Genomic DNA, 25,753 nt, shown 5'->3' with positions numbered 1-25,753 from the left:
AGACAGAGGCACTGGAATGAGAGAGGATCTAGAACATTGGAGGTCTTTCATCCTAATAACCTTTGGGCATGAAGGTTGAATATCTGTGAGAAAAAGTGACGGGCCTAAATGCCAGTCTCTGTATGATCCTGCACTTTCTTCAGGAGTATGTCATTCTCTCAAAGACAGAAACCGAAGTCTTGAGCTATTAGAGCCAGGGCAAAATTTTGGAAACATCTCCTGAAATAAAAACTTTGAGGAACCGTATTTTGTTGTTGATTTTTTTTTTAAAACCCTTTAAATATGGAAAGGATCAACTTGGTTTCTTCCAGATGAATTACTTGGTCCTGGAGGAGAACGTGGACAATGACCCCTGCAAGTTTGCACTCATGAACAGGGAGAATTCGGAGAGGGTCATTCTGCAAGCCGCCAACGCTGACATCCAGCAGGCCTGGGTGCAGGACATCAATCAAGTCTTGGAAACACAGCGAGACTTCTTAAATGGTGTGTGCTGGGCCTGGCTTCTAGCAGAGCCATTTTCAGGGGACCTCACACCTCTGAGCTTCCTTGGATCTGGGCTCATGGTGATGAGTTATGAACCCAGATCACATTTTATATGCATCCCAGCTTTGTAGTTTTCAGAAACACTTTGTTTAGAATTTTTCTGAATCTGAATATGCAAGTGGAACAGATGGGGCATTATAAAGAAGCCCCATCTTTACAAAAGAAGAGATATTCTCTTATAGCCTTGATGTAGGATATATGCCTTGTGGCCACTGCTACCAACTGGTAATATTGGGGCAAAAGTCTGAAATGGGCACAGCCTCTTTGTCTTAGGGGCCAGCTGCCAATGACAAATGTTTTCCCATTTGGTGGCGAATGACTGGCAACCTCACAGATTCTTTAGTGTTGTCTAGCGTAACTGGGAATTTGGCAGATCAGCTCAAATCCCCCACTGTTCCCAATGGTGTGAGAGCCTGGCTAAGTCATCTTACTAGCCAACCTTGCCCCTTTCAAATGAGAGGTGATTGCTAACTCTAAATTTCAGGAATACCTGAAAACTTCCCAGAATGAAATGATGACTATGCAGAGAGTTTCACTCTCTGTAGACCCTGCAGGAGTCCCCTGACAGGTGTGTGAAATGAAATGAAGTGCACTCGCTACTGTGTTTACACTTCTTCTTTTCTTTTTCCCTGCTGGGATTTTCTTCACGTTGAGTTTGTCGTATAAAAGGAGGTTTACAGTTTTAAACTAGTCTTGACCCACTGAATTGATGAGCTCAGAAGTCTTTCTGAGCAGAAATGGAGCTTGAAGTTGAACACAAGATGTGACTGATAACAAAATAAACCTGGAGGCTCAGTAGCACATATATCTGTATGTACGCGTGCGCACACGCACACACACTCACACTCACGGGCCCACCCTCTGGGGTATCACCTCTTCTTGCCAGAACTGGACTGTCTTTCAAATGATGGAAATAGAGCACTTGTTGGATGTCTAGTGTGGACTGAATGCTGTGGGGAAAGGTTAAAGGTGACATACTAGTTGAGGACATTGGGCAAGTCATGATGTTTCTCTGGGCCTCACTTGGCTCATTTTGTGAAAAGGAGAAGTAATCTCTGCCCACGCTGGCATGTGCCATACTGTGCCAGCAGTACCGGAAGCAGAAAGACTCGGCACACCTCCCTACAGTATCAGTTTTACTCCATGGTAAGGGAGTGAACACATTGTGTTTACAAATAAAACAAATAAAAATAAATAAATAAAAATAAAATTTTTATTTTACAAATAAAAATAAATTATACAGCAGGATGCCATGGCTTTTTAAGATAAAACATGAGACTTCAAAGCAATTTCACGCTTACAGAGTATTTTTGGATCATGCCCCCTGGCCCCCCAACTCTAGAACAGTTTGGTAAAAGAAACTAGACTGAGTGATCTCCAGGGTTTTTTCTCATTCTAAAAAGTCTAAGATTAAACACCAGCCCAGCCCTGAGGGTTAGTAATGAAAGTTGTATATAGTTTACAGTTTCTGAGCATACAACTTTGCATTAACACTTGTGTTGAGAAAATAATCTCATGGAAAAATATGTGCATATATAAAATGCACTGATTAAGTTGCATTTTATTAGTTGGGAATTTCTGGCAGTCTGGGCTGGAATGGGGTTTTTAAGTTCATCAATTCAGGACAAAAGAAAAATAAGGTACAACAATAAATTGAGACCAGAAATAATTGAAGTATCAATAATGGCTCCCATATGTTGAGTCCCTTCTCTATGCCAGGCACAATGCTAAGCATTTCACATGAATGTAGTTCCCATTTAATCCTCACATCAACATGGAAAAGTACTATCCTGTATTTTCAGGTGAGGAAAAAGAGGGTCAGAGAGGTTAAGAAACTTGTCTAAGATCACAAAAACAGTAGGTGATAGAACAAGGACTTGAACATGTAACCATGTAATTTGAAATTAGGCTCTTAACCACAGAACTGCAGCATAGATGCTAGTGGTAAGGCACACATTTATCTATGAGCTCCCTAGCAAACAAAGCAAAGAAAGAAACAGAATCAGCCATAAGACACTGTATCCATCAGCTGGAAACAAACCCTGTCAGAAGATGCACGGCTTTCTTTATCCGAAGACCCAAGTTATGCAAACTGAGGCTGGCGGAAGAACTTAGGCCCCCTATGTAGCCTATTTAAGAATATATACTATTTTCAAATGCTTTAGCACAGTTATTGCATATAATCAGGTAATACCCCAATTCCATGTGATGGGTATTGATTCATAAAGTCAGCCTGACAAGGCCTGCTTCACAACTCTGCTATCTCCTTAAGACTTAGAACTGCATTTCTTTGGGCATAGTCAATGATTCAGACTTTTATATGGTTCCAAGAGACCGTTCTCCTAATTATAGTGAATTATGGAGCTATTACTGAACTAGATTATCAATACCTAAATATTTAATGCCTATGGAACACTCTCCAGGGAGAAAGGCTGAGTTCTGACAGGAGCGCGTTCTATACTTTGACACACTCAAGAGACAAGCTTGTGACAAGGGTCCAGGGCCAGGCTCTTACTTACAAAGATATGTGTAGGCATCTCTGAGCCCATCTCTCCCTCCTGAGACGTCAGATAGAAAGGGAGTGTGACCCTATGTTGAGTCCTATTTAAGTGTATACCTGTCATTATAGAAATAGCCTTATAATTGAAAGTTCTCTGGGCCCCAGCTGTTAACCCACTTAAATATTTCTTACAGTGAATACCGATGGAAACAACACAATCAGGCCAGCCCTTGAAGTCCTTATTACAGAATTTGACCTGTGCAGCTTTTGCCTGGCTGTACCTCTTTCATACTCAGACCTTGGAACTTTGTTGTCTTAGACTCAAAGCTCACATCTTTCCCTTCAAATCAGCTTTTCCTCTGTCTCCTTGACTACCATTCTCCCAGTCTCTAAACCTGAGTACCCCTCGATGCCTGCCTTTCTTCACATCTGGATTGGGTCAGAGTCTAGTCTCCCTCCGGAACCCTTGCCACACTCGATCCCTCCCACATGCCCACAGGCTCTACTCTGGTTGGGCCTCTTGCTTGTCACTATCTCCTGGCCTCTGAATCAGCCTCTGCAATCCTTCCTCCCAACTGCTACAAGGTCAGTTGTCTTCAAGTGTGGCTCTGGTGATAGAATCTGAATTTAAAACGTTCAAGTTGATTTAACCCAGTCACGTTTCCTGATCTTCAGAACTAAATCCAGACTCAGTAACCTTGGCTTTCTAGATCTTTCGCACCATGGCACCTCCACCCTCTCTTACCTGTCTTGTCTCCTCCTCTTCCATGGAGACCCATGGCCCTGTGCTCCAGGTCATCTGACTCCATCCTGTTCCCCAGACACTCTTCACACTTGCTTCCTTCCTGCAGAGTCTGCATGTCAGGGTCTGACAGCCAGCACTCTTCTGAAGCTCTTTATTACCCCCCCACCCCCCACCACCTGTCCTTACGTGCACCAGCATGTACACTTACTACAGAGTTCTCTTCTTCCTTTTGCACAACACTTTGCACCTCATGCATGGCACCATTTTGTTTTTGTGTTTTCATTATTTAGGTAGGTCTCTTCGTTATCACAGGAGATTCTAAGTTCCTTGAAGACAAGGGTAGTGTCTTCCTCATGTATCTCCATTGTACCTGGCACAAAGCCTGCACTGAATAAAATCCTTGTGGGATTCCCAAAGCTCAGAGGAACTGTCTGCTCTTATCCTGCAGCACTACAGTCGCCCATCGAGTATCAGCGGAAAGAAAGGAGCACAGCCGTGATGAGGTCCCAGCCTGCAAGGGCCCCCCAAGCCAGCCCCAGGCCCTACTCTTCTGTCCCCATGGGCTCTGAGAAGCCCCCAAAGGGCTCCAGTTATAACCCGTCTCTGCCACCCCTGAAGATATCTACCTCCAATGGCAGTCCAGGGTTTGACTACCACCAGCCTGGGGACAAGTTTGAGGCCAGCAAGGTAAGTGACGGCCCATTACTCCCATGACTCCTACCCTCGCCACTCTGAGGGCACAGCCTCAGGGCTCACTTTAGGAAGTAGCGTCTTTTTATGCTGATGATTTTAGCAGGAACATCCCACTAAATACAGACTAGTCTCAATTATTTCTTTCTTCCCCTGAAAATTGAGTAAGGTAGACCAGTTCCCTCTGGCTCAATCTGGTTTCTATCCCAAATCCTACAACTCACTTTTCTAGAACCTCAGCGAATTAGTTCATCTTATCAGGCCTCAGTTTCCTCTGGAACTCAATGGGTCTGTGAATAGGAACAGCTACATTGTTTACCTCCCTGCATAGTTTGATTGTGTAGTTTTGTTCTTTTTACCCAAATTATTAGATGACATTGACTATTTTTAATGAACTGTTAATGTCTGAGTCAATTCTGCATTAGAGTAACTGCACCAACCTATTTCATCACATCACCTGGAAATGATTTTCCATATAAAACCCCCCTGCCCTTGTGAATAAGTTGAAGTTACATTGCATTTTGTCAAATTTATTGAAGAATTTCTGATTCTCATCATGCTCTGTGAGGCAGCCAGGCCCCCTTGGGAGTTACAGGTCCGGAAGTAGCTTCCCTGCTGTAGAGTCATGTGAAAAGGCCACCGAGGCGGGACCTCTCAGATTAATGAATACGGCAGGGGTGGGGGTGGGAGCTAAAGGAGTTCCGTTCCCCATAGGAGTTGGGTCAGGGTAGGTCATGGCCTTGCCTTTGAACTGGGCAATATCTCTTTGTTACTCCTGTCTCAAGGAGGGTCTGAATGTAGAGTAAGACTAACGCTTTTTCGAAATGAAGAAAAAAATGTATCAAAGGGTCTGTGTTTTTTCCATTGGGAGGTTGTGACCCCTGACCTGACCTTTGCCCTGACCTCACTCTGCCCAGGTGCATACAGATCCCTGTGCCAGTGCCATGCTCTACCTTCCATTAGTCAGAAGCTACTGGCAGGAAGGGTGCATGCTAGGGAAGGACTTCCAGGAAAAAGGTGTGTTTATAATATTGTATGAAACATTACTATAAAAAAAATTTTCAGAGCACATTTATGAATATAATTTCATTACTCCTATTTACCCTGCTAGTGGAGAGGTTTGGCTTTCCGTCACACAGTAGGATGCAGAGCAAGCCCATGTGACCAGCCTTCTTGTGTCTGTGTCCCTCTCGCCTTTGTCTCCTAGCAGAGCGACCTGGGAAGCTGCAATGGGACCTCGTCCATGGCCGTGATCAAAGATTACTATGCACTGAAGGAGAACGAAATCTGTGTGAGCCAAGGTGAGGTGGTCCAGGTCCTCGCCGTCAACCAGCAGAACATGTGCCTGGTGTACCAGCCTGCCAGCGACCATTCCCCCGCAGCCGAGGGCTGGGTCCCAGGCAGCATCCTGGCACCCCTCACCAAAGCCGCGGCAGCAGCAGAAAATAGTGACGGGAGCATCAAGTAAGTGCCTCGTTGGCTTCCCCGGGAGAGGAGTATGTGGATTAAAAAAATTCAAAAACAAACAAAGAACACAAAATGCAAACACACGGTAGGGAATTACTGCTGCGTACTCTCGACAGTGCTACTGGAACCGAGGTTTGAGTGCTGGAACCACACGCAGCATGGGGCATCCAGACTGGATTGTTCCGATTTTTTGTTGTTGATGGTAGTGGCAGTGATTTTTCTCTCCTTTTCGTTTATAATTTTCTCTTCATTTTTTTCCCCTTCTTTTTCCCCCCTTGTTAAGAAAAGAACCCTACTGAGACCCTAAATGACAAAAGGCATGCCCTCCGTTGCTCCATTTGACCCACCACAGGATTCACTGGACTGGACTTCTATTTATATTGTATTAAGTTACTGATATATATATATTTTTTTGATTGACACCAAAAAATTACCTTAGCACAAATGCCAGACCTGTATAGGTCAGAGGCCCCGCTGCTTCTCCCAGGAGAGAGGGAACTTTTTGGTTGTCTATGGCAATTCCTCTGTACAGATTGTAATTTCTTTTTTTTTTTTAATTTTCCCCCTCCCCTGTCACTTTAATATATGTTCATGGTAATTTGTAAGATATTTCTTTTCCTTATTTTGGTTGCGAAGACCCTTCCGAACACATTCCTGTATAAAGTATTTTGCACTATTTAAAGAAACCCATATGGATGAAGTCAGGTTGTGCAATATAATGGAGAGTCACAATGTCCATCATTGTACCTGTAATGTAACTAATAATTTTAAATGTACTATTTTAAATATGTAAAATAAATTTTCACCATGAGCATGTTTTAATGAGGTTCAAAACTAGTTGACCCTGTTTCCCCCATTTCACTATTCTGGGACTTTTAAATGTGCAAACGATTCTTCTTCTTTTTTTTTTTTCCTGTCTGTATTTTAGGAATTGGTTGAATGCATTGGTAGTTTTTTCCAACACAAAAAGTGCCTTTGTTGCTAAAGCTCCAACCTTAGCTTTCCCTTCTAAACAGCCCTTGCTGGTTTTCTCTAACCCCTAAGATGAGGAATGATGCAGATTGGATGCTGTCCAACGGGGTGACCTTGAGGTCCTGACGTCAGTGAATGACTAGAGTAGAAGGCTGTGTTTGGCTTGCATCCCCCACGCTGTCCATGCTGTGCGGTCATCCATGGCAGGGGTGGAGGGAGCTCCCGTAAGATATCTGAGCAGGGACACCAACAGCTTCTTTGGCTCCTTCTCTAGATCAAGGGATAGAGGCTACTGACCTCACCCTGGCCTTTCTAGGTAACCACAGGCCCACCCGGAAATCAGTAGTGGCCTCTAAGGTGCAATAGACCCAATTCTTTTTATTCTAAAGACACTTGGTTTGGGTACCCTTTAAGAAGCCTTGGGAATAAAGACCCTGAAAGCGGTGACATTCTTACTCATCACCGGCCTTACAGAGCTAACATATGATTTGTAATCTTATTATCCAGGCACTCAGCACTTCTTCCTCCTCACCTTTGGGTCTTTTGGTCACTTTTTCACACCTTCCATGGGAGGGAAGGGAGGAGGGGTGTCAGGCTGGGTGAAAGAGAAGAGATTTCAAATACAAATTGGTCATTTTGGTTCATTGTCTGCTGCTCTTGCGCAAGGGTTGGTGGGAGTGGAGCAGAGCAACTGACTAAAAGTGGTTGTGAGTATCTGTCAGTGAAGGACACTCACTGCACCCTCCCCAGGGCCTGCTATGACCACAGGGGTCAGAGGTGGTTGTGATGCCTACAGTATAAATATCACGAAACCCTGTTTCCACATTGCTCCCTGGGCTTATGGGCAAGAGATGGAAGCTCCCCAAACCATGATGACGAGTTCTTCTGGGAAGAAGAATATGAGATTGAGCCTGTCCTGCCACTTGTACTACTCTGAGTCTTCCTTCTGAACATTATTTGTAACATTTCCAGTTTCTCACCAAGCGTTCTGAATGACCCAGAGGGTTGTAATAAACATAGGAACACACCTCCTGACTCAAGCCATTCTCACAATGAGCCAGGGACATGAGTTTTGGGTAAAAATATGAGATGAAAGTCTGAAGTTTAACAGAGTGATGTTATCTAAGGTTAATTTCCCTGACTGGGTCTCACTCAGATACAACAGTTGGAGTGAGGAGCTAGTATACAGGGGATCCCAGAGAGCCTGCCTATTTAGCAGCTATAGGAGAAGGTCTGGCCAAGAGATTCTTGCCTCTTGAAGGAGCTCCCTTGCCCCCAAAATTTGCAAACATGCCTACGATTACTCTTTCCTACTCAGAAAGTTGGTTGTTGAGTATCTGTGTTAGTGACAAATATTTTGGGGACACCTTCCTCAGGGGATCCTAAAATTCCTGACACGTGGACTTTTGTGGAGGAGACGCTATACCTTTTGGAACATCTTCCTTCCTCCCAAATCTCATATGCCTCTCTCTTCCCCATCTCCCTTAATGAAGGCTCTTTTCATTGAACCCTGACTGCCTAAATTTGACAACGAGACACCGAAGGGAAACCAACGTCACTTATTCCAGACAATGATAGAGCTTCATCCAGATTCTGTGACCACAGCTGAAATCGATGATGCCTGCCCAGGGTCACTGCCTTGGCGTCTTTATCTTTGAGTCCTGACACTTCCCTGGAACTCAAGAGCTCTGCTCTGAGCTTCTCTTCACAGGTCTGTGAAGAAGTAGCTCCCAGCCCCCTCAGGGGAAGAAAGAAGTCAGGATGGTGTGAAGGGGCATTGCTGCCCTCGCCTCCCTGCGAGCACGTATGGGGTCTTCTCCCAACAGGAAAACTCTAGGACCTCTTAGTGGTTGACAGAGCCCGGTATTCACAAACACTGAGTGATGTGGAGCACACAGACCGAGAAACGCTGCATCCTAAAATATCCAGATAAATGAGTAGGTGCTCCACTGTTTATTAAGTCAAATGCCCCAGAAAATCCTATCTGTACTACAGTGTTGCGAGTGGCCACAGCCCAAATACAAATAATGAGTTGGAAACCTCAAAATCATCCTTCTGGGTCTTTGTATCTGGTCCTGGGAAAGTGTTAATAGCTTATGCACTATAGAATATTAGAATATACTTCTCTTATCTTCCCTGTTTTACCCCCACCCCGCTCCCCTCCCTATTCTTCCCCATCCACCCTACCCTTCAGGAAGAGAATTCCTCAGTCCTATAAGGCTTTATCAGTATGATATAAAAACTTCCCTTGGTAGAGTTTAATAGGCCAGTACTCATCTTTTCCTCAAATGCTGCAGCCAACTGTGCACATCCATCAGGAGGGGTCATCCTCACTTACTTCCCGTTGGAGGTGAGATCAGCTGCCAGCCACCACAGGAGCTGGCCTGCAGGTTTGGGGCCTCTGAAGCCGGGGCTTGACTGGAGCATCTCACCTGCTGACTCACCCAAGGGTGGCAAGCCCACCCAGCGCCTCACTCTGCCCTGACCTGCCATTTTGATTGGTGCATTTTTTGGTACAACAGGAAGTCATGTTCATGGCATACTCTACGCATGAGAAAGCGGGCGGAAGTGGAGAACACGGGTAAAAATGAAGCCACAGGGCCTCGTAAACCCAAGGATATTCTGGGCAACAAAGTCTCTGTTAAAGTGAGTAAGGTGTTCCGGAGCTATGTCCACCTCTCATCTCCTCCCACCCTGCAGCATTCTCACGAGACAACTCGGGTGGATGGGGATTTTTTTTTCCCAATGTGGGGACCACAGGGGAGGTAGTTTAGCAGGATTTTGCATGCAAGATCAATTTATTTTTTATCTTTTATTTCTCCTGGCAACTTCGATTCAAATAAGTAAGTATCTCTCTCTTTTTTTTTCTTTTATGCCTTTCTCTTTATCCTGTGCAGATGTTTTGTAGAAAAATTATCTGCAGCGTTATTCTCTTAGAAATGCAGGGTGCTTGATTCATACTAAAGTTCTCAAAGCTGCCCATTCAGTATCCCAGGTTTAAAAATACATGCAGGGTAAAGACACTACGGATGCTTTCCAAACCCCAAACGCTGTGAAGTCTGAGGTTTGGAATGTAAGAGCCACTGCATCCTTGGTAAAGTTTCATTTCTTTTCCCCAGAATTCAGACGATATCACCTTCAGGCCTATGCATGGGCAGGGAAGGGAGGCACACAGATGAGGCCCAAATTACTGCCTCCGAATAATGCGTCTGTCACTGTGAACTCACCGACTGTAAGCTTGGGCAGACCCGTGTTGTCCGCCATCTTGAAACAATGTGATGTGTTTTAAGTTGGGCCCTCTGAAAAGCCCTGCCCCTGAACCATGGGAATTAGCTGCTGTTGTTTAATTTGGTTATAATGTGTGATTATCTACCTGGCACTTTTCTCCCTTCCTGAGCGAAATAAGAACAACCAAAACCCATTCTAACGTCCTTCTTGGGGAAAAGAAATTATATTCTCTCCTTCACCTTCATCTGGGCAGTCCAACCTCCCAGAACACCACAGTTAAATTCCACAGCACCCATGCTGCCTTCAGCTGCCTCCATTGCTGTTTCCTGTGGGACGAGTGGCCAGACATGAGCCCGCCTCGTCTCCCTGAAAAGAGCATGCTGCGCCCTCGGTGGTTCGCACCCCATCTGAGAAGCACCTGGTTTTCTCTCTGCCTGAGTCCCCATTGCCCCGCTTCTCTGAAGTTCTCCTCGCTCTCTGACAAACGCTGCCTGTGTTCTAACTGTGTTCTCTTTCTTCCCCCTTCCTCATGCTGCCCACCAAGGAGACCAACAGTTCCGAGGAGTCAGAGTGTGATGATCTTGACCCTAATACTAGCATGGAGGTAGAAGCAGCTATTGTTGTCCTATTTCCTACAATGATTGTCTTTTTTCATGTGTTCTGTACCAGTGACCTTGCTAAAGCGGTCAGCAAGTCAAGGATGAATTGTTATGCCAGGGCATCTCGGGGTGTCCGATCCCAACTTAAAAAAAGCTTAATTCAGCTCGATTTTGATGGAAAACTCTACCTAGATATCTTTTTAAACATACAAACTTCTGTTTCTCTTGAATGCTTGCTTGATATTTTCTTTTTTTTGGCGAGTTTGGCTTTCTGTAGAAAATATCCAACTTCATCGTTGGCAACTTAGAACACATTTTTTTTCATGGAAAACAGCATTATAGTGGTTGGTTCCCAGCTAAAAGACAAGAACCCATTCAGTTTTAGTTTCTCCCTCCTCCCTTCCCCCTCTTTCTTTCCCTTTCTCCTCTTCCTCTGGGTCCTCTTCTCCTGGGACCTGCTCCTCCCTCAAGTGTCCGGGAAAATCGTGTTTTGAGTATGGTTGGTGGAGACCTGGCACCTAGTCACTCTGTACAGCTGGCTGGTGGCAAATGATGAGCAGTTGCAGCAACTCCAGAGGCCATCTTTGCCTGGCCCCCAGGGCTCCTGGGCAGTGGCTGTGACCTCCGTGAGGGGAAAGAAGCTCTGGGAATGGTCTCCCTCCCATAGCCCTAGCCGAGGCCTCTCTGGAGATGGGGAGACGGGAACACTGCCCTGGGACCTCTCTCACACTCTAAGGTTACAGGGTTCTGGGAGTGGACACACCTCCACCAACAAGAGCATCAAATGGACAAGAACGTCAAGCTCCTCCTGGGCTAGGCTCTGTTTGGGGTTGTAGAAACAGGACTCTTACACGGCTTGCTATAAAGTGACAGCCGCCATAAATTTATAAACCCTGAAGAATTAGAGCAGACTTGGAGCTGGCTTTCCCTGATGTTTTGTCTTTCAGAGTAAGTTGAAATGTTTTTCTACAAATCTCTGCCCCCATCTCCAATAACAGATAAGAGTTTAGAAATTTCCTCTAAGCACAGCGTCTGTTTTTTTAAAAAAACCTTTTCCTTTTTATAGTCCAAGATTTTCAGTTAACTTGATGGACTTTTATTATTCTAATTGGACCTAATCTCAAAGAAATCTACCACCATATTATAACAACCACCACAAAACCCAGCAAAGACCATGCGGCCAACCAGGAGTAAGTCAGCTGTGGAAGACACCCGTGGAGTAGAATCGGGCCAGAGACAAGAGCCTGAAAGTAGGAGTTCTGCCAAGATCCAACAGTTGCCTGTGGATGTGGGTATTGCCACGGAGCTAAATCTGGCAGGTGTAGGTCAATGCAATGCTCTGCTGTGGGAGGAAGTGGATATGGCGTTTGTAGCCTAAATGTATCTTACAGAATGAAGAAGCCAGGGGAAATTTCTGGCTCTGCTTTCCTTGCATGCCTAGGATAGGCACCAGCTCCTGCAGAGCGCACACCTGTCAGCTTGTAGATCCCTGGGGGCACCTGTATCTCCAGGCCTAAATGTTGCTGACTTATGTCAGAGATGTCATCTGCAAGTAGAGGAAGGCCAGGCAGAAGGAGGGGAAAAGCCAGGTATCTGTATTCCAGAAGGCAATTTGGGAGCTTTTTCAGCTCTGGTGGACTTGGGGAAGAAGAGTGACTTTCCTACTCTGCTCTTTCAAGGAAGAAGTGGGCCCAGGGGTCTGTGGGAGCAGGTGAGCAGCACACACTGAAGAGGTTAACTGATGTAATCAGATGCTGCATTCTACATTTGGATAAGCAAAAGCACACGTGCATGCGTGCACACACATCTTAGCTCTGCTTTGTGAAGTGAACACATTTCTGAGGTTCTTATTCATCCTAGACTTGCAGCCCTTTGCACAGGCTAAGTGAGATGGTCCTAGGGAGGTGCTCTGGGGTGCTTAAGGAGAGGCATTAGGATGGTAGTGCTGAGCAGAGGCAAGCCAAGAACTGTGTTGATACAGGCCTGAAAAGTTTTCAAATACCATAGTTGAGGCAGAAATTTCAGTTACCTGGAGCTCCTGAGGGAGCATGTGGTTGGAAACTGCAAATCTGGTTAATCCAAGATTTCTGTAGAAGGTGTGCATGCAGTCCTTGTGTATTTCATATGGATCCTCTTAAGCATCACAGAGCTCTGCTGAGCTGTTGCTGTGTTGAAATTAACCCTGAGCACATAAGCAGGTGCTGAGGGAAAGCGGGCATCTTGGTACTGCTAGTTTAGTATTTTCAGACACAAATAACAAGACATAGAAAGTCAACCTGTCAACATACATTGAGAATTTTCTCCTGGGATAGGTAAGTAGATCTTTATTGCAATGTTTATTGCAGAAGAAGAAAGTGACCAGTGAGAAGAGCTATGCCTTGCAGACCTGCTTCAGAAACAAGTGGGTGGGCCACCACTTGAAGGCCTCTGGCTTCTAAGTTGATAGTTTTGGGCATCGTTAGCAGGCCCAGCCTGGCTCCCAACCTCACTCTTGTCTTCTGAACCTGATTACTGTAATAGGTGATCTCTCTTTGGGGGAGTGTCCCTGTGCTCTAGAGCTGAACTGCAGTGCCCATAGCCTGTGATATGAGCCACTGTGCCTGGGACCCCAGCTGCCATCCAGGCCATGCACCTGTGCACTGCTCCATGCTAGGTCTCAGGATGCTAGGGCCTGCGCTGCTGACTGCCTCCCCTTGTCCTGCTGCCAGCACGGTGATTCCAGTCCTAGCTGTGGACAGGCTCTTAGCTCCTACCTCCACACGAATATCACAACCAAAGCATCCTTTCCTTTTTCTCAGTTGGTGGATTGAAGGGTTCCTTTGCGAAGCAGCTTCCTGGAATCTTTACTTACACATCAGCTGCTTGCTACCATCAGGGCTGGTGTTAAGTCCCGCTGTCCTGTCTAGGGAGATATATCAGCATATCTTTGAAAGCTATTTAAGAGGAAAATAAAGCACCTTGAATCCTAGGAATCTGGTTTACAAAGCTTTCCAAGAACACCCAATTATTTTAAGGGAGGCAATTCTGCCCAAAGCTTTACGTCCTTCTCCCCCTGTGGAGACATGCTTGTGAATATTCTCAAATGCAACCCCCACTCCTCACTCCCAGCACACAAGCCACACCATCAGCCGCTGCAAGATTGGCTCTAGGTCTGTGCAGTCCCCTCGTGGCCTCGCACCCCTTCTCTCCTGCTGATCCGTGATCACACCTCAGAGAACTGTTCTAAAAATGGCAAGGGTTGGTCAAGAGCTCAGTTCTTTACCCTGCACCGACTGCACTGCGGGGGTGTGTAGGAGTAGAGGGGGATATTGTATATGAGAAAAATGTTTCTACATGGAAGAAGAGTCAAATCAGGCTACAAAGCAAACCCAAGGCTCTCTTGAAAGCAAGTTCACATCAATTTGTTTTTTCCAGTACAGCTTAGACTGCTGATTGCCTTTTATTGACAAGGAGCTCAGGCATGATGGTGGGCTGGGCACCACAAGCCCCCCGTCAGCTTCTCAGTCCTGGCCCTGCCCCAGTGTCTGTGCTGACCCCCAGGCTGGAGCCAGGGCTCAAAGGTCAGCGTCTGCCCGCTGAGCCAATGCTCATCTCTGAGAAGTCTGGATACTTTCTGAGCTATACTGGATTTCTCTCAGGACCCAGGCCGGGCAGGCTTCCACACCCGTACCACCTCTAAGAAGTTGTCTGCGGGCTGAGTCAATGCTTGGCTTTTTGCACCTGCCCTCCAAACCCAGCACTGCCGCTTGCCTACATCATACACTGGAGCAGGAAGGCTGAACCAACCTCCCGACTTGGGCTTTGTCTTCAGGAATAAAGATTCTCAGCCCAGCTTTTAAGTCAAGCCTAATTAATTAAATGCATCTTTAATTAAAAAAATTTTTTAAAAGCCCGATACCACTTTTAGCAGAGAAGGTCAATCTATCAGAGTAAGAGGTTGTTGTGATTCCAGAAAGACTCCATCTCTGCCCCAGCCATTTACCATGGGGCCAGCCTCTTCCACAACACAAAGTGCAGATACTACCCTCGGTCATAATGCCAGCCAGGAGATATTTAGCAAGGCACGTTACTTTCTGCAGTAAGAACAGGGTTGAGATCTTATGGGACATGGTTCCAAGAGATGAGAGGGAGAAAGCACTTGGCAAGGTGAAACTAATTTGGGAGGAAATTTCCAATTAGGGTAGGAATCGTAGAGTTGAAGAGAAGTTGGAAAGCTTTAGTTAACCCAAGCCTCTTCGTTTATTTTTTTTATTGTGATAAATACACATGAAGTTTACCGTTTTAACCATTTTTAAATGGCATTAAATACCTTCATAATGTGCCACCGTCACCACTATTCATTTCCAGAACTTTTTCGTCATCCCAAACTGAATCTGTACCCACCCTTCCTCCAGACCCTTCGAAGACTTTTAGAAGCAGAAACTGAGGGAAAAGAAGTTGTAACTTTCTGTTCAAAGATGAAAAGGTGCCCTGAAGGCACTTTCCGGTTTTCCCTGGCCGTTATTCCCCCAGCTACAGCATCCTGCTCCCCTCTTGGAGCAACCCATCTCCAGGTGGTTTTTAATCGAAAACACAGATCCTGGCAGACAAGACAACCTGCCTTCTAGGGCCAGTTTTTCTTTGTGAATTTGTTATTCAGCTTTCCAGCTCAGCAAAGAGGAATATCATTTCTGCCCATCCAGCCCTCCATGGCTGAAGTATGACTTCAATAAAAATCTCACAAAGGCGGTGTCACATGGAAAGAACTCTGGAACAGGAGTCAGAAAAACTGGTCTCCAGTCTGGGTACCATGAGCTCTGAGGCCTTAGGCCAGTTAATTCCGAGCCTCGGGTTTCTCTGCCAGAGGTCCCACAGCTCCAAGTGGACACGTGTTTGTGTAAGTGATGTGGAACACTAAGCACCATGCAGATTTAAGGTGTGATATCAAAGGACTTTGCTCTCCCAAACTTTTTTTTTTTCTCCTGAGGAACATTCACCCTGAGCTAACATCTGTGCCCATCTTCCTCTATTTCAATATGTGGGATGCCTCCACAGCATGGCTGACAAGTGGTGTAGCTCCATGCCTGGGATCCAAACCCATGAACCTGGGCTGCCAGAGCAGAGGGCACTCAACTGAACCACTACACCACAGGGCCAGCCCCTCTCCCAAACTTCTGATTCTGAAAAAATGAGACCCCAAGAGAAGAGGAAGTAGAAGATTCTGTGCCCTGCCCCCTGAAACTTGGTTTTCCAGGGGTGTGCTGGGAATGGCCTAGGTACATTTCCTCCTGAGACCTGACTGGCATGTCCACTTCAGCTCTGGGGAAAGGGTTTTTTGTTTGTTTTTAAAATATTAAGTATTCACAGGCATTTTTGTTTTGTTTTTGTGAGGAAGATTGTCCCTGAACTAACATCCATGCCAATCTTCTTCTACTTGGTATGTGGGACACTGCCACAGCATGGCTTGATAAGCAGTGTGTATGTAGGTCCACGCCCAGGATCCAAACCTGAGAACCCCAGGCCCCCGAAGCGGAGCGTGTGAACTTAACCACTACGCCACTGAGCTGGCCCGTCTGAGCTGGGTTTGAGTGGCCAGAGCTGGCCATTCTTTCCTTCCTGGAACCCACACTCCCCAGCCCCAGCTCCCATGTCTTCAAAGAGCTAGCCTGCTGCTCCCACCTCAGCTGCTTTGGCTCCTTGTCCCAGATTCAGAGCTTCGAAATAACCTGGTGAGACAGATTGAAGGAAACTTTTACACCCCTCGTCAAGTGACTGATCTGGCGTCACCAGTGTGTTTCCACAGATGCCTGTTACTGCGTTTTATGAAAAGAATTTTTTTATGAAAAGAACTCTTTGGAGAAAAGAAAGTGAAGCATCATATTCCTCTCATTTTATTTTTACAAAATGTTTTCTTTGTAATATATCTGATGGTTTGGCTTGGAGACTCACTCTTCCTGCCTAGCTTTATTCTGCCTCTCCATGCAGACTGATTTATATTCTGCCACTAAGAGGAGGGCACTTAGCTTGCTGGAGTGGCATTTCTCTCTCCTGGGAGAATTACAAGATCTTCCACTGCATATTCATGTCCTTCCAACCACCCAGTGAAGGTGGGGTTTTCTTGCCCTCCTGGAGGAAACAGGTTCAGAGAGGTCATAGTCATACAACCAATAAAAGCAGGTCTTGATTGCAGTCCTTTGAGAGGCCAAACTTGGCATGCGTTCTGGAGGAAGTCTGCTCACTGAGGCTCAGGTACTTTGTTAAGAAGGGTCAAATTCAGGTCTTCCCTTATTGCACATTTACTTGTTGGAGGAGAATTTCTTCCTCAACAACTTTTTTAATCCCGTGACTGTTGGGGTAATTACTTGGCCTCACCCATACCCTTTCCCAATGACTCAGGAGTCCAGCCACAGAAACCAAAATAGGAAGTTCAGTTGCATGGGTTGGAAGTGTCTGAATTGGTTTCTCAGGCCAACACAGTCACTCAACACATCCTAGTCATGTGTGTCTTGCAGCATCCTCACCCTAGTCTGGAGGCCTAGCTCATTTCATTTCTGTTGTACACTAACAAGATTACCAGGTGCCATTGACCCAGGAGAAGTTGCTCTAAGAGCTGGCTGTTGGAGGGGCGATGGCCATCACCTCCCTCCCCGCCCCCCGATCCCCCATCCCCCCATCCCCCCACCCCCATGCTGTCAAGGCTCACTCAGTCTGATATCCTAGTCAATTCAATTTACCAAATTCAATAACACAAAGCATTTCAGTGAGTACTATCAAGGGCCAACAAATTATGTAAGATCAGGTCCTGTGCTCAAGAAGCATACAGTCATGTGGAGGGAGGCAGATTTGATTAAATGCCTAGGTTACCTAGCAAACTTTAAAACTTGCTCTAATAGAGGCATAGAGCTGTTCATTTATTCTTTCGGTGATATTTAAACACTCACTCAGGCACTGGGCTAATAATAATGGTAGCGACTTTTCATCAGTCTTTCCTATGTACCTGGCTCTGTGCAGAGTCTGTTCCTCCAGACAGCATCATGACATAGGTACTATTATCATTATTCCCATTTTACAGATGAGAAAACTGGAGCACAGAGAGGTTAAATAACTTCCCCGAAGTTGTATATTCACAACCTGTCCCCTTGAGAAGCCTATGAGCATGATTGTTGGCTTCACATGATGGCAGTGTATCGGTTGGATGGAATACTAGGAAGTAGACAGTCTTGGAGAAGAGTAAAGGGTGAGGAAAGAGTACGAGCAAAGGTGCTGAGGCTTGAAAGTGCCTGGCACGTTTTGAGAAGAGTATATGGTCTGGGTACCTGGGGTTCAGGTGTGTGGGAAGAGTTGTAGGAGATAAAGCCTGGCAGGTGAGGGGGCCAGACGATGAAGGCCTTGATGGGCTTGCTAGGAAGCGTGGACTTGATACAGTGGACGGTGAGGAGCGACAGAAGATTGTTAAACAGAGTCAGCATGATTCATTCTGTACTTTAGGAAGATGACCGGCACCTGTTTAAGGAATGGTGGTGTCAGGCAGGCCTGTTGGAGCTAAAATAAACCTAGTGGAAGGTGAAAAATATATGACGGGTGAGACAGGGTGTGGAAGGAGAGCCAGTGAAAGGCTGAGGAGGGTCAGTGGGGGAAGCGGGAATGAAAGCAGCTGAGAACAGCACGGGAGGTCAGGGAAGGGGCATCAGGCATGGGCATTCCTACTGGGGGACTCCAAAGGAGCCCCCAAGTCAAGCTTGCACTCTCCCATGTCCTCAGACCAAATTTTAACTTGTTCTGGGCCCATAGACTCTGTGAGGTTGTTTGACTCAGTAGAAGACATTTGGGGCAGAGGGGTACAATCAGGGTCAAATCACTAAGGGATGAGACCTCAAAACATTCATCCATAAAGTCTTCATCCCAAGATCTTGGCTTCCAGGTTTAGAAATGAGATTTATAAAAAGGAAGTTATAGCACCAGCACTGCACCGTCCCCACCCCTCAGCCCTCTCCCTTCCTCAAAGACTCCTGAGCTACTAAGAGCTCCGTGAGACCAATGCAAGCACAGCAAGAAACCACCTTTTTGTTCCTTTCCCCTCAACTATTTTGTGGGACCAGTGATAGATTTTTTTTTTCATTCTATTAAAAGGCATGTTTTCATCCTTTTTGTTTTTGAGGACACACTAAATGTTCTCTAACCAAAATACCTCGGTGGGTGGGAGAGGGGTTTGGACTAGAAATCCCCATGCAACAATTAATGTGCTGAACACATGGACATTCATAGAGACTTGTACCCGACAATTAGTGCTTATGAGTTCTTCTCAAGAACACATGAAACTTTTTACAAAAATTGGCCATGTACTACTCATAAGGCAAGTCTCATCAAAATTAAGGACCAGTATCATATAGACCAACCACAATGAGGTTAAGTTAGAAATCAGTAACAAAAAGATAATTTTTAAAAATCTCATACATTTGGAAATTTTTAAATATTTCTGTTACAATTGGGTCGAGGAAAAAAATCATAGTTGAAGAGAAAATACTTAGAACTAAATGATAAAATATTTGGGAAGTAAGGAATTAGTTGTAAGATAATTCTACTGCTGTTTCAGATTGTGTTGCATTTGCCGCTTGCATTATGTCCATTTAGAAATGAGCAGAGGTAGGAATATTTTCAAAATATTTAGAAAGTATTTTTTAAAAATTTAGAAAATCCGGTCTGGTTTTGCCAGATTGCAAACATGAAGTGTCAAATCAGAAATCCCACCTAAATGTTTAGGAATTGTTTTTCTTATTTCTGTTTGTTTTATTGCCAAATCTCATCATCGAAAATTCCTTTCCTTCCTCCTCTGAACACAGATTCCCATGAAACCAGCACAAAGGGAATAGAAAGAAGAGGCAGAGTATAGAAATTTTGGCTCTTTCAAGGCAGCTCCTTAGGACATTGGTTTGATTTTTTTGACCATTTTGGCTCCTCCAGTGTTCTTGATATATAATTTTGAACTGGGTTTTGAGACTGGTGATGAGGGATTTAGAAAAAATGATCTGGGGGCATTTTTCTTCCACAGTCAGTTTTCTAGACAGACGAAGATTTTACCCTCCCTCTCAGGACGTAGAGTCAGAATCTGGGACCTTGACTGGCAAGAAAAATAGACTCAAGATTTCTTCAAAGCTCAGCTTGTGATTCACTGCTGGTTGATGGTACCTGTAATTCTTTCCTGTTACCTCACTGCCCTCCCGTTTTGAAGAAACATCAAGAAAACAGTTGAAATTCTCTCCAGGAGGAAGAAACTAGTTGCTGATGGGCCACGTTGTGTGGTTCTTGTTTCCCATCTAGGAGGAAGCGCTACCGCCTGCCGCCCTCTGCTGTTCGAATAAAACCAGATTCCTAAGCAGCTCTTTCCCGCAATGTCTATATCAGCCTTGTCCTCTTGGATTTGGGTCTCCCACAGAGAGAACATGTGCATTTTACATAAACAGCGTCTTCTTTCTTCCACTACCACATCCATTTTGGATTCCAGTTCTCTCCTCCTTCCCATCGACCACTCTACATGGACTCCCAAATTATTTCTAGGGAAGGAAAACATTAGGTTTCAGGAAATATGTGCAGCTTATGATTAACCCTTCAGGTCCCTGCACACAGCATCAATGATCGTTAGACAAGGTGGTCAGGAGACCTAAATTCTAGTTTACTAATTGAGCGACCTCAGTTAATTTGATTCAACAAATACTTGATCTTCTGCTGTCTGCAAGATGCTATGTTAAGCAGCATGACAGATGGTATATAAAACATAAAAGGGTTGCTTTCTTCAAAGGGTTCACAAGTCTGGTAGGGCAATAACATGCAAAGAAGATGTTATGGCAGGTGGCTGCAATGATCAAGGCTGTAGGTACCAGCCTCTGGAAGGGCAAGGAGGAGGAAAAGTTCACTGTTGGCCAAATCTCAGACATGGACTGACTGATGAGATTCCAGAGCAAGTCACATTCCTGATTAACGGAAGTAGGAAAACACTCTAAGTTCATGGCAAGACATTTTCTAAACTCTCCTTCCAAAAATTAGGATTCTACTGCTTTAACTTTTCACTGATTTGACAAATATCAATGGAGCTCTTATGTGCCAGGTGTTGTGTTAGGCTGTGAGGTGATAACAGTAAACAAAACACAGTCCTTAGCTGCATAGGCAGTTGTAGTCCATAGGGAGCCATAGACAAACACATAGGTCATTACACGACAGTGGGAGAAGGCTGTCATGACCCTCTCCAGTCCATACTCTGATTTGCTTCAAAGTAGAAAGAGGAAAAATGAAGGCCAGATCTTCTATGGGCATCATCCAGCGTCAAAGTTAGAAAGATCATTCGCATGGATTTTGCCCAGGCTCTTGGTCCTTGTTAGAGTTTATAGAAGAGGACTACACAGAGATGGGATGGAGAGTGAGGTTGGGGAGCAAAGGCAAGCAGGTAGGCCTTTGACATCGATGATGATGTTTCACAGCACTTTTCCCAGGCCCTTGCCTCTGCACTGAATGCTGGGGGGGGAAGTGCACTAAGCCAATCCTGTCATTCTCTATGATCTTACACTTACTTCCCCATCCCATCTGGAAATGAGAATAAATAACACCTGCTCGGCACCTCCTCTCAGGCTTTTGGAGGAGCAAATGAAGGGGCTTGTGAGTACTTTATGCCAAGTCTATAATGCTACACACATCAGTGATGTTATCACCATTATCAGCAACACCTGGGGCGGCAGAGGCAGAGGAATGAAGACCAATGCCTTCCACAAGCTCCTTCCAGGTAGAGATCCTGCAATTCAGCCTTGTTGGCAAGCTTTCTCTCCAACTTCCCTGCTAAAGTCTACACCCAAATAGGAAGATTTGCTTTTTAAAAACAATGTGTCTAATAATATACTTAACTCAGTTGAGGTTGTGATGAGAAAGACAAATCAAGCAAGAAGTTCTCTAAGCTGCCGCAGTGCAGGTGTATGAAACCCCACTTAAAATTTCCTAACGTAGGAAACTGCCATGTGTCATTTGTCTCCTCTCTGATACTCCTGGCCTGGACTTACTGTCTTGCTCCCTTGTGGATTCCCATCAGGATGGGAAACGTAGGAAACTGCCATGTGTCATTTGTCTCCTCTCTGATACTCCTGGCCTGGACTTACTGTCTTGCTCCCTTGTGGATTCCCATCAGGATGGGAAATACAGGCCACTGAAAAAGTTGGAAGCATTCCCAAGTCGTTTGTACCCTAGAGTCCTTCTGATTGAGTGGAGGAGGATGAAGGAGAGGGTAGTGCTTCGTGTTTGTGGAAGGCTGGTCATTAACATCAGCCAGGTCCAGGTGTCTTCCCCGCTAGACTGTTGGCCCACTGAGAGTAGTGAGTATGTCTGCCTCGGTCCCTGCTGGCCATCACCACCTAACCAAGGGTGAGTCCAACAAATCTTCATTAAGTAAATGAGTCCTTCTGTCCAACAGCCTTCCAGGGGAGCCTTATTATCCCCAGTTTACAGATAAAACTCAGGCCTAAGCTGCTTAAGAATGTTGTCCAAGGCAAGAAAGCATGTCTGGCTTAGGGTCTGAACACTACGTGCTCTGTCTGCTCCAAATTTACATTACCTCCTGCACAGCACGCCACTCAGAACCTCCTCTCTCAGAAACAATGGAGTTTCTTGTTTTTTAATCATTTTCCAAGAAGTTTGCATTCCATTTGACTTTGAAAATAGGCTCCAATCAAATATTATTGGTAATATACCCAGAAGTAATTGTTTTATAGATCTTTTGGTCCAATTTCCAGATTCTGTTTATGAACCAGTCCTCAATTCTTGGAGAACTGAAGTGAAGACAAAGGTCAAATATTCATTCAACCAGCATGTATTAAATGCCCATTGTGCAGCAGACCCTGCACTAGGTGCCTGACGTACGAAGATGAATAACAAGTGGTTCCTGTCCTTGAAGGACCTACAGTTTTATAAAAGCTATAGAAAGGCTCTGATTGTGCTGTTTTTTCATAAAAAAGAAAAATTACAAGAGTGAAACATACTGACTGCAGAATATTTAGAAAACCCAGGAAAGAGAAAGAAAAAAATCACCCCCAAATTCACATAACGTTCTGTAAATCCTGAGAGCAGGGCCTATGTCTTAGCATCTCTGTATCCACAGAACCTTACACCATCCCGGAGGAGAAGATAATCGTTTTTGAATGGGGGATTCACCCCCTGAGATGACTACTGTTAACGTTTAGAAAATATTGTTAGTTTCCTTTTCTTTGTGAACCACTGGTTTGGGTGTCATTCTCCCTGCCTCACCTAAGCCAGCTGGGTAAATTCACGACTTCCTTAGCACCCCTGCAGGTGATGCGGTACCGCCCACCATGGTTACTGGTAGACCCCCATCATGGCCCAGGGTCGCCTCACGTAGAGGGAGGCTCTTAGGCTTGGGAAAAGCAGTAACTTCCACCACAGGTCCCCACACAGCCCGGCCCACCCCACAAAAGTCTCAGCGGCAGGAAGTTGGTTTATCGGAGATCAGTTCCCTAGGATGGAGAGGAACTCTCAGCAGCTCTCAAACCAGGCTGCCTATTGAATCACCGGAGGCGGCTTTCAAAACTCCTGATGCCCAGCCCCTCTGCACCCATGAGACCCAGGCATTGGTCTTTTTGTGTTTTTAAAGCTGCCTGGGTCAAGGATTGAGAATCACCGATTTAAAGGAAGGCCGAGCAGTGGTGTGAGTGGCCTTTTGAGACTAGCAGAGGGCACAGCCGGGGTCAGTCTGGAGACACTCAACACTAGGACTTGGCATCACAAGAGTTTTCTGCAGCCCACTTCATAGAAAACCCGGGTAGTATATGGGGGAAGTTGGTTTGCAAAGGGGAACCCAAAGGAGGAAATAGCATCTTTATTTGAAAGTGCTCCTAGGAATCTCTGGATAAGGGAAGAACACACAGAAACCACGTTCACATACAACACGGGCCATACAGGGAGAGAAGCATGAATGGGCTGTTTGTAAGGTACGTGAGCGTTCTGGCTTCATTATGAAAGAAAGAAGAATTTTGCATGATAAACTGTTAGAGATAATCCACTGCAACAAGAGGCAGCTTAGCAGAAGGATGATTAGAATTAGATAATCTTTATTTAGTCATCGAAGACTTGTTATTTGCCAAGCATTGTGCTAAGCACTTGACGTACATGATTTCATTTAATCTTTGTAATAACACTTTGCACTAGGTGTTATTTATCTTCCATTTTAGAGTGGAGGAAATGGATGCTAAGAAATTTTAAACAACATAAAATCACATCAAACAAAAGAGGTGAGCCCAGCCTCGCTGATTCAGAAGCCCATGTTTTGTTCACCCCACCAGGCTTTGGGACCCAGACTTAATGAGTAGAGGTCATACAAAAGATGGGGGGAGATCAAGGTGACCACCTCTCAAGAAGGGGTAACTCCAGCATGGCTAGTCGGCTGGAAGGCTTTCCCTTCTGTGAAGATCCACGGTGTCACAAGGTGTCAGTGCAGGATGTGCCAAGAGCTCCAGCAGTGCCTCCACCAACCAGCCATGTGACCACACTAGTCACTTGGCCTAAGTCTCCGTTGCCTCACCTAAGCAGCCAGAGCACTAGAACCATTAGTCAGTGGTTTGCAAGTTGCCCTACAGAGGCCTGGGCTACAGGAGGCCGTGCTGGGGACAGGATGGACGGGCAGGACTTCTCTCTTTGCCCTTCAACCAGACAAGCTTTGCATTTAGCTGCTTAAAGAGAAGATTCTCCGCTTGGGGAGACAGAGGCTCCATTTGGAAGGAAACCACTGGGCTCGTTTATGTCCATTGTCCTTCCACTTTGAGAGGAGTTGCATCTTCTTTGTGAAAATTCATGATGCTGGGAAGACTCAGCTGCCCTCCCGTTGCTTGACTGCATATTGAATGGGGGTGTGTGGAGAATGGGGTTTCACACACATGGCGGGGAGGGAGAGCAGCTGAGGCGATGGAAGACAGAAAGGCCAGCTGCCGCCAGCAGAACTCACAGTCACATAGACCTGCCTGGGGCCCCGGGCCACCCAGAGGGGTGTGAACAGCCAGAGGAGACAGGAAAGTAAGCCAGGTGCCCTATCTTGTTACTGCGAGAGTGATCAGGTCACAAACGCCCAGAGGCTGGGCTCCTGGCTTCAGCTCCCTATATTGCACTTTCTTTTTACTCAATAGGGTAAAGGTCTCCTGTTCTCTTTCAGTAGTTTAAGATTTAAGCAATTTTCTGTTTCTTTGTGTTTTTCAGATCTTAAATCCAAATTTCATCCAAGAAGGTGAGTTAAAAAATGGTCAAATTGAGAGCAAGGGTTCGGTTAAATAACTTATGGCAGATCCAGCCCTGAGGGAGATGCCGGAGTTCTGTACCGACGGACAAGGAGAGGTGTTTATGATCAACTGGATAGTGAAAGAGACCACAACTTGCAATATCTAAAATGGGATCCGAGTTTTTGTAAGAAAAAGAGTGTTTACATAAAGCCTGAAAGGATATATATTCTAGAATGTTCACAGTAGTTACTTCTGGATCATGACATCATGGAGCTTTTTCTTCTCTTTGTGTATCTATATTTCCTGATTTTTCTACAATAAACATTTATTACTTTTAAAATGCTTTTTCATGGGACACAGATGACAACACTGTTAAGCGGAAGGTTATTGGAATCATTACACAACGTGGTTGGGGAATGAGAGTGTTGTGTCATAAAATGCCTGTTTTCGTCTAAGCTTGTTCTCAATGAGGCGAATTTATGTTGATTTGACCACAGTGGCCCCAGAATTCCTTGTGCCCTTAGTGGATGTGACCTGCTTGCTTGGGGACACAGTGACACTGCAGTGCAAAGTCTGTGGACGGCCGAAGCCCACCATCACCTGGAAGGGTCCAGACCAGAACATCCTTGACACTGACAACAGCTCAGCCACATATACTGTCTCCTCCTGGTAAGCTGAACGCCCCACCCCCCGTGACCCCGCCCCTCCCCCTTCAGCTTCGTGCGGCACCCAGAGGCTAAGTCTGGGACGCAGCCTCTGTTCTGGTTACCTA

The 25,753-nt window shown here is 45.5% G+C and overlaps 1 protein-coding gene across 37 annotated transcripts in view; it reads left to right on the top strand.

Moving 5' to 3' along the window:
* KALRN (kalirin RhoGEF kinase) overlaps positions 1-25,753 on the top strand; it is a 635,442-nt gene that overhangs the window by 584,123 nt on the left and 25,566 nt on the right. For 15 of the 37 annotated variants that reach the window (XM_070583665.1, XM_070583679.1, XM_070583675.1 and 12 more), the window contains 7 exons: positions 312-483; positions 4,237-4,475; positions 5,686-5,942; positions 9,440-9,563; positions 10,690-10,749; positions 24,962-24,989; positions 25,479-25,650. In XM_070583665.1, coding sequence (XP_070439766.1) covers positions 312-483; positions 4,237-4,475; positions 5,686-5,942; positions 9,440-9,563; positions 10,690-10,749; positions 24,962-24,989; positions 25,479-25,650 — 1,052 coding nt within the window. Of the gene's footprint in view, positions 1-311; positions 484-4,236; positions 4,476-5,685; positions 6,086-6,228; positions 6,768-9,439; positions 9,564-10,689; positions 10,750-24,961; positions 24,990-25,478; positions 25,651-25,753 lie in introns of those variants that run through there. The other 22 variants (XM_070583666.1, XM_070583663.1, XM_070583661.1 and 19 more) reach the window with 9 other exon arrangements.

The sequence above is a fragment of the Equus przewalskii genome, chromosome 18 (genome assembly GCF_037783145.1).
Source record: "Equus przewalskii isolate Varuska chromosome 18, EquPr2, whole genome shotgun sequence".
Classification (NCBI taxonomy): Eukaryota; Metazoa; Chordata; class Mammalia; order Perissodactyla; family Equidae; genus Equus; species Equus przewalskii.
The sequence above is the reverse complement of the archived record's forward strand: the minus strand, read 5'-3'. Positions and strand labels throughout refer to the sequence as shown.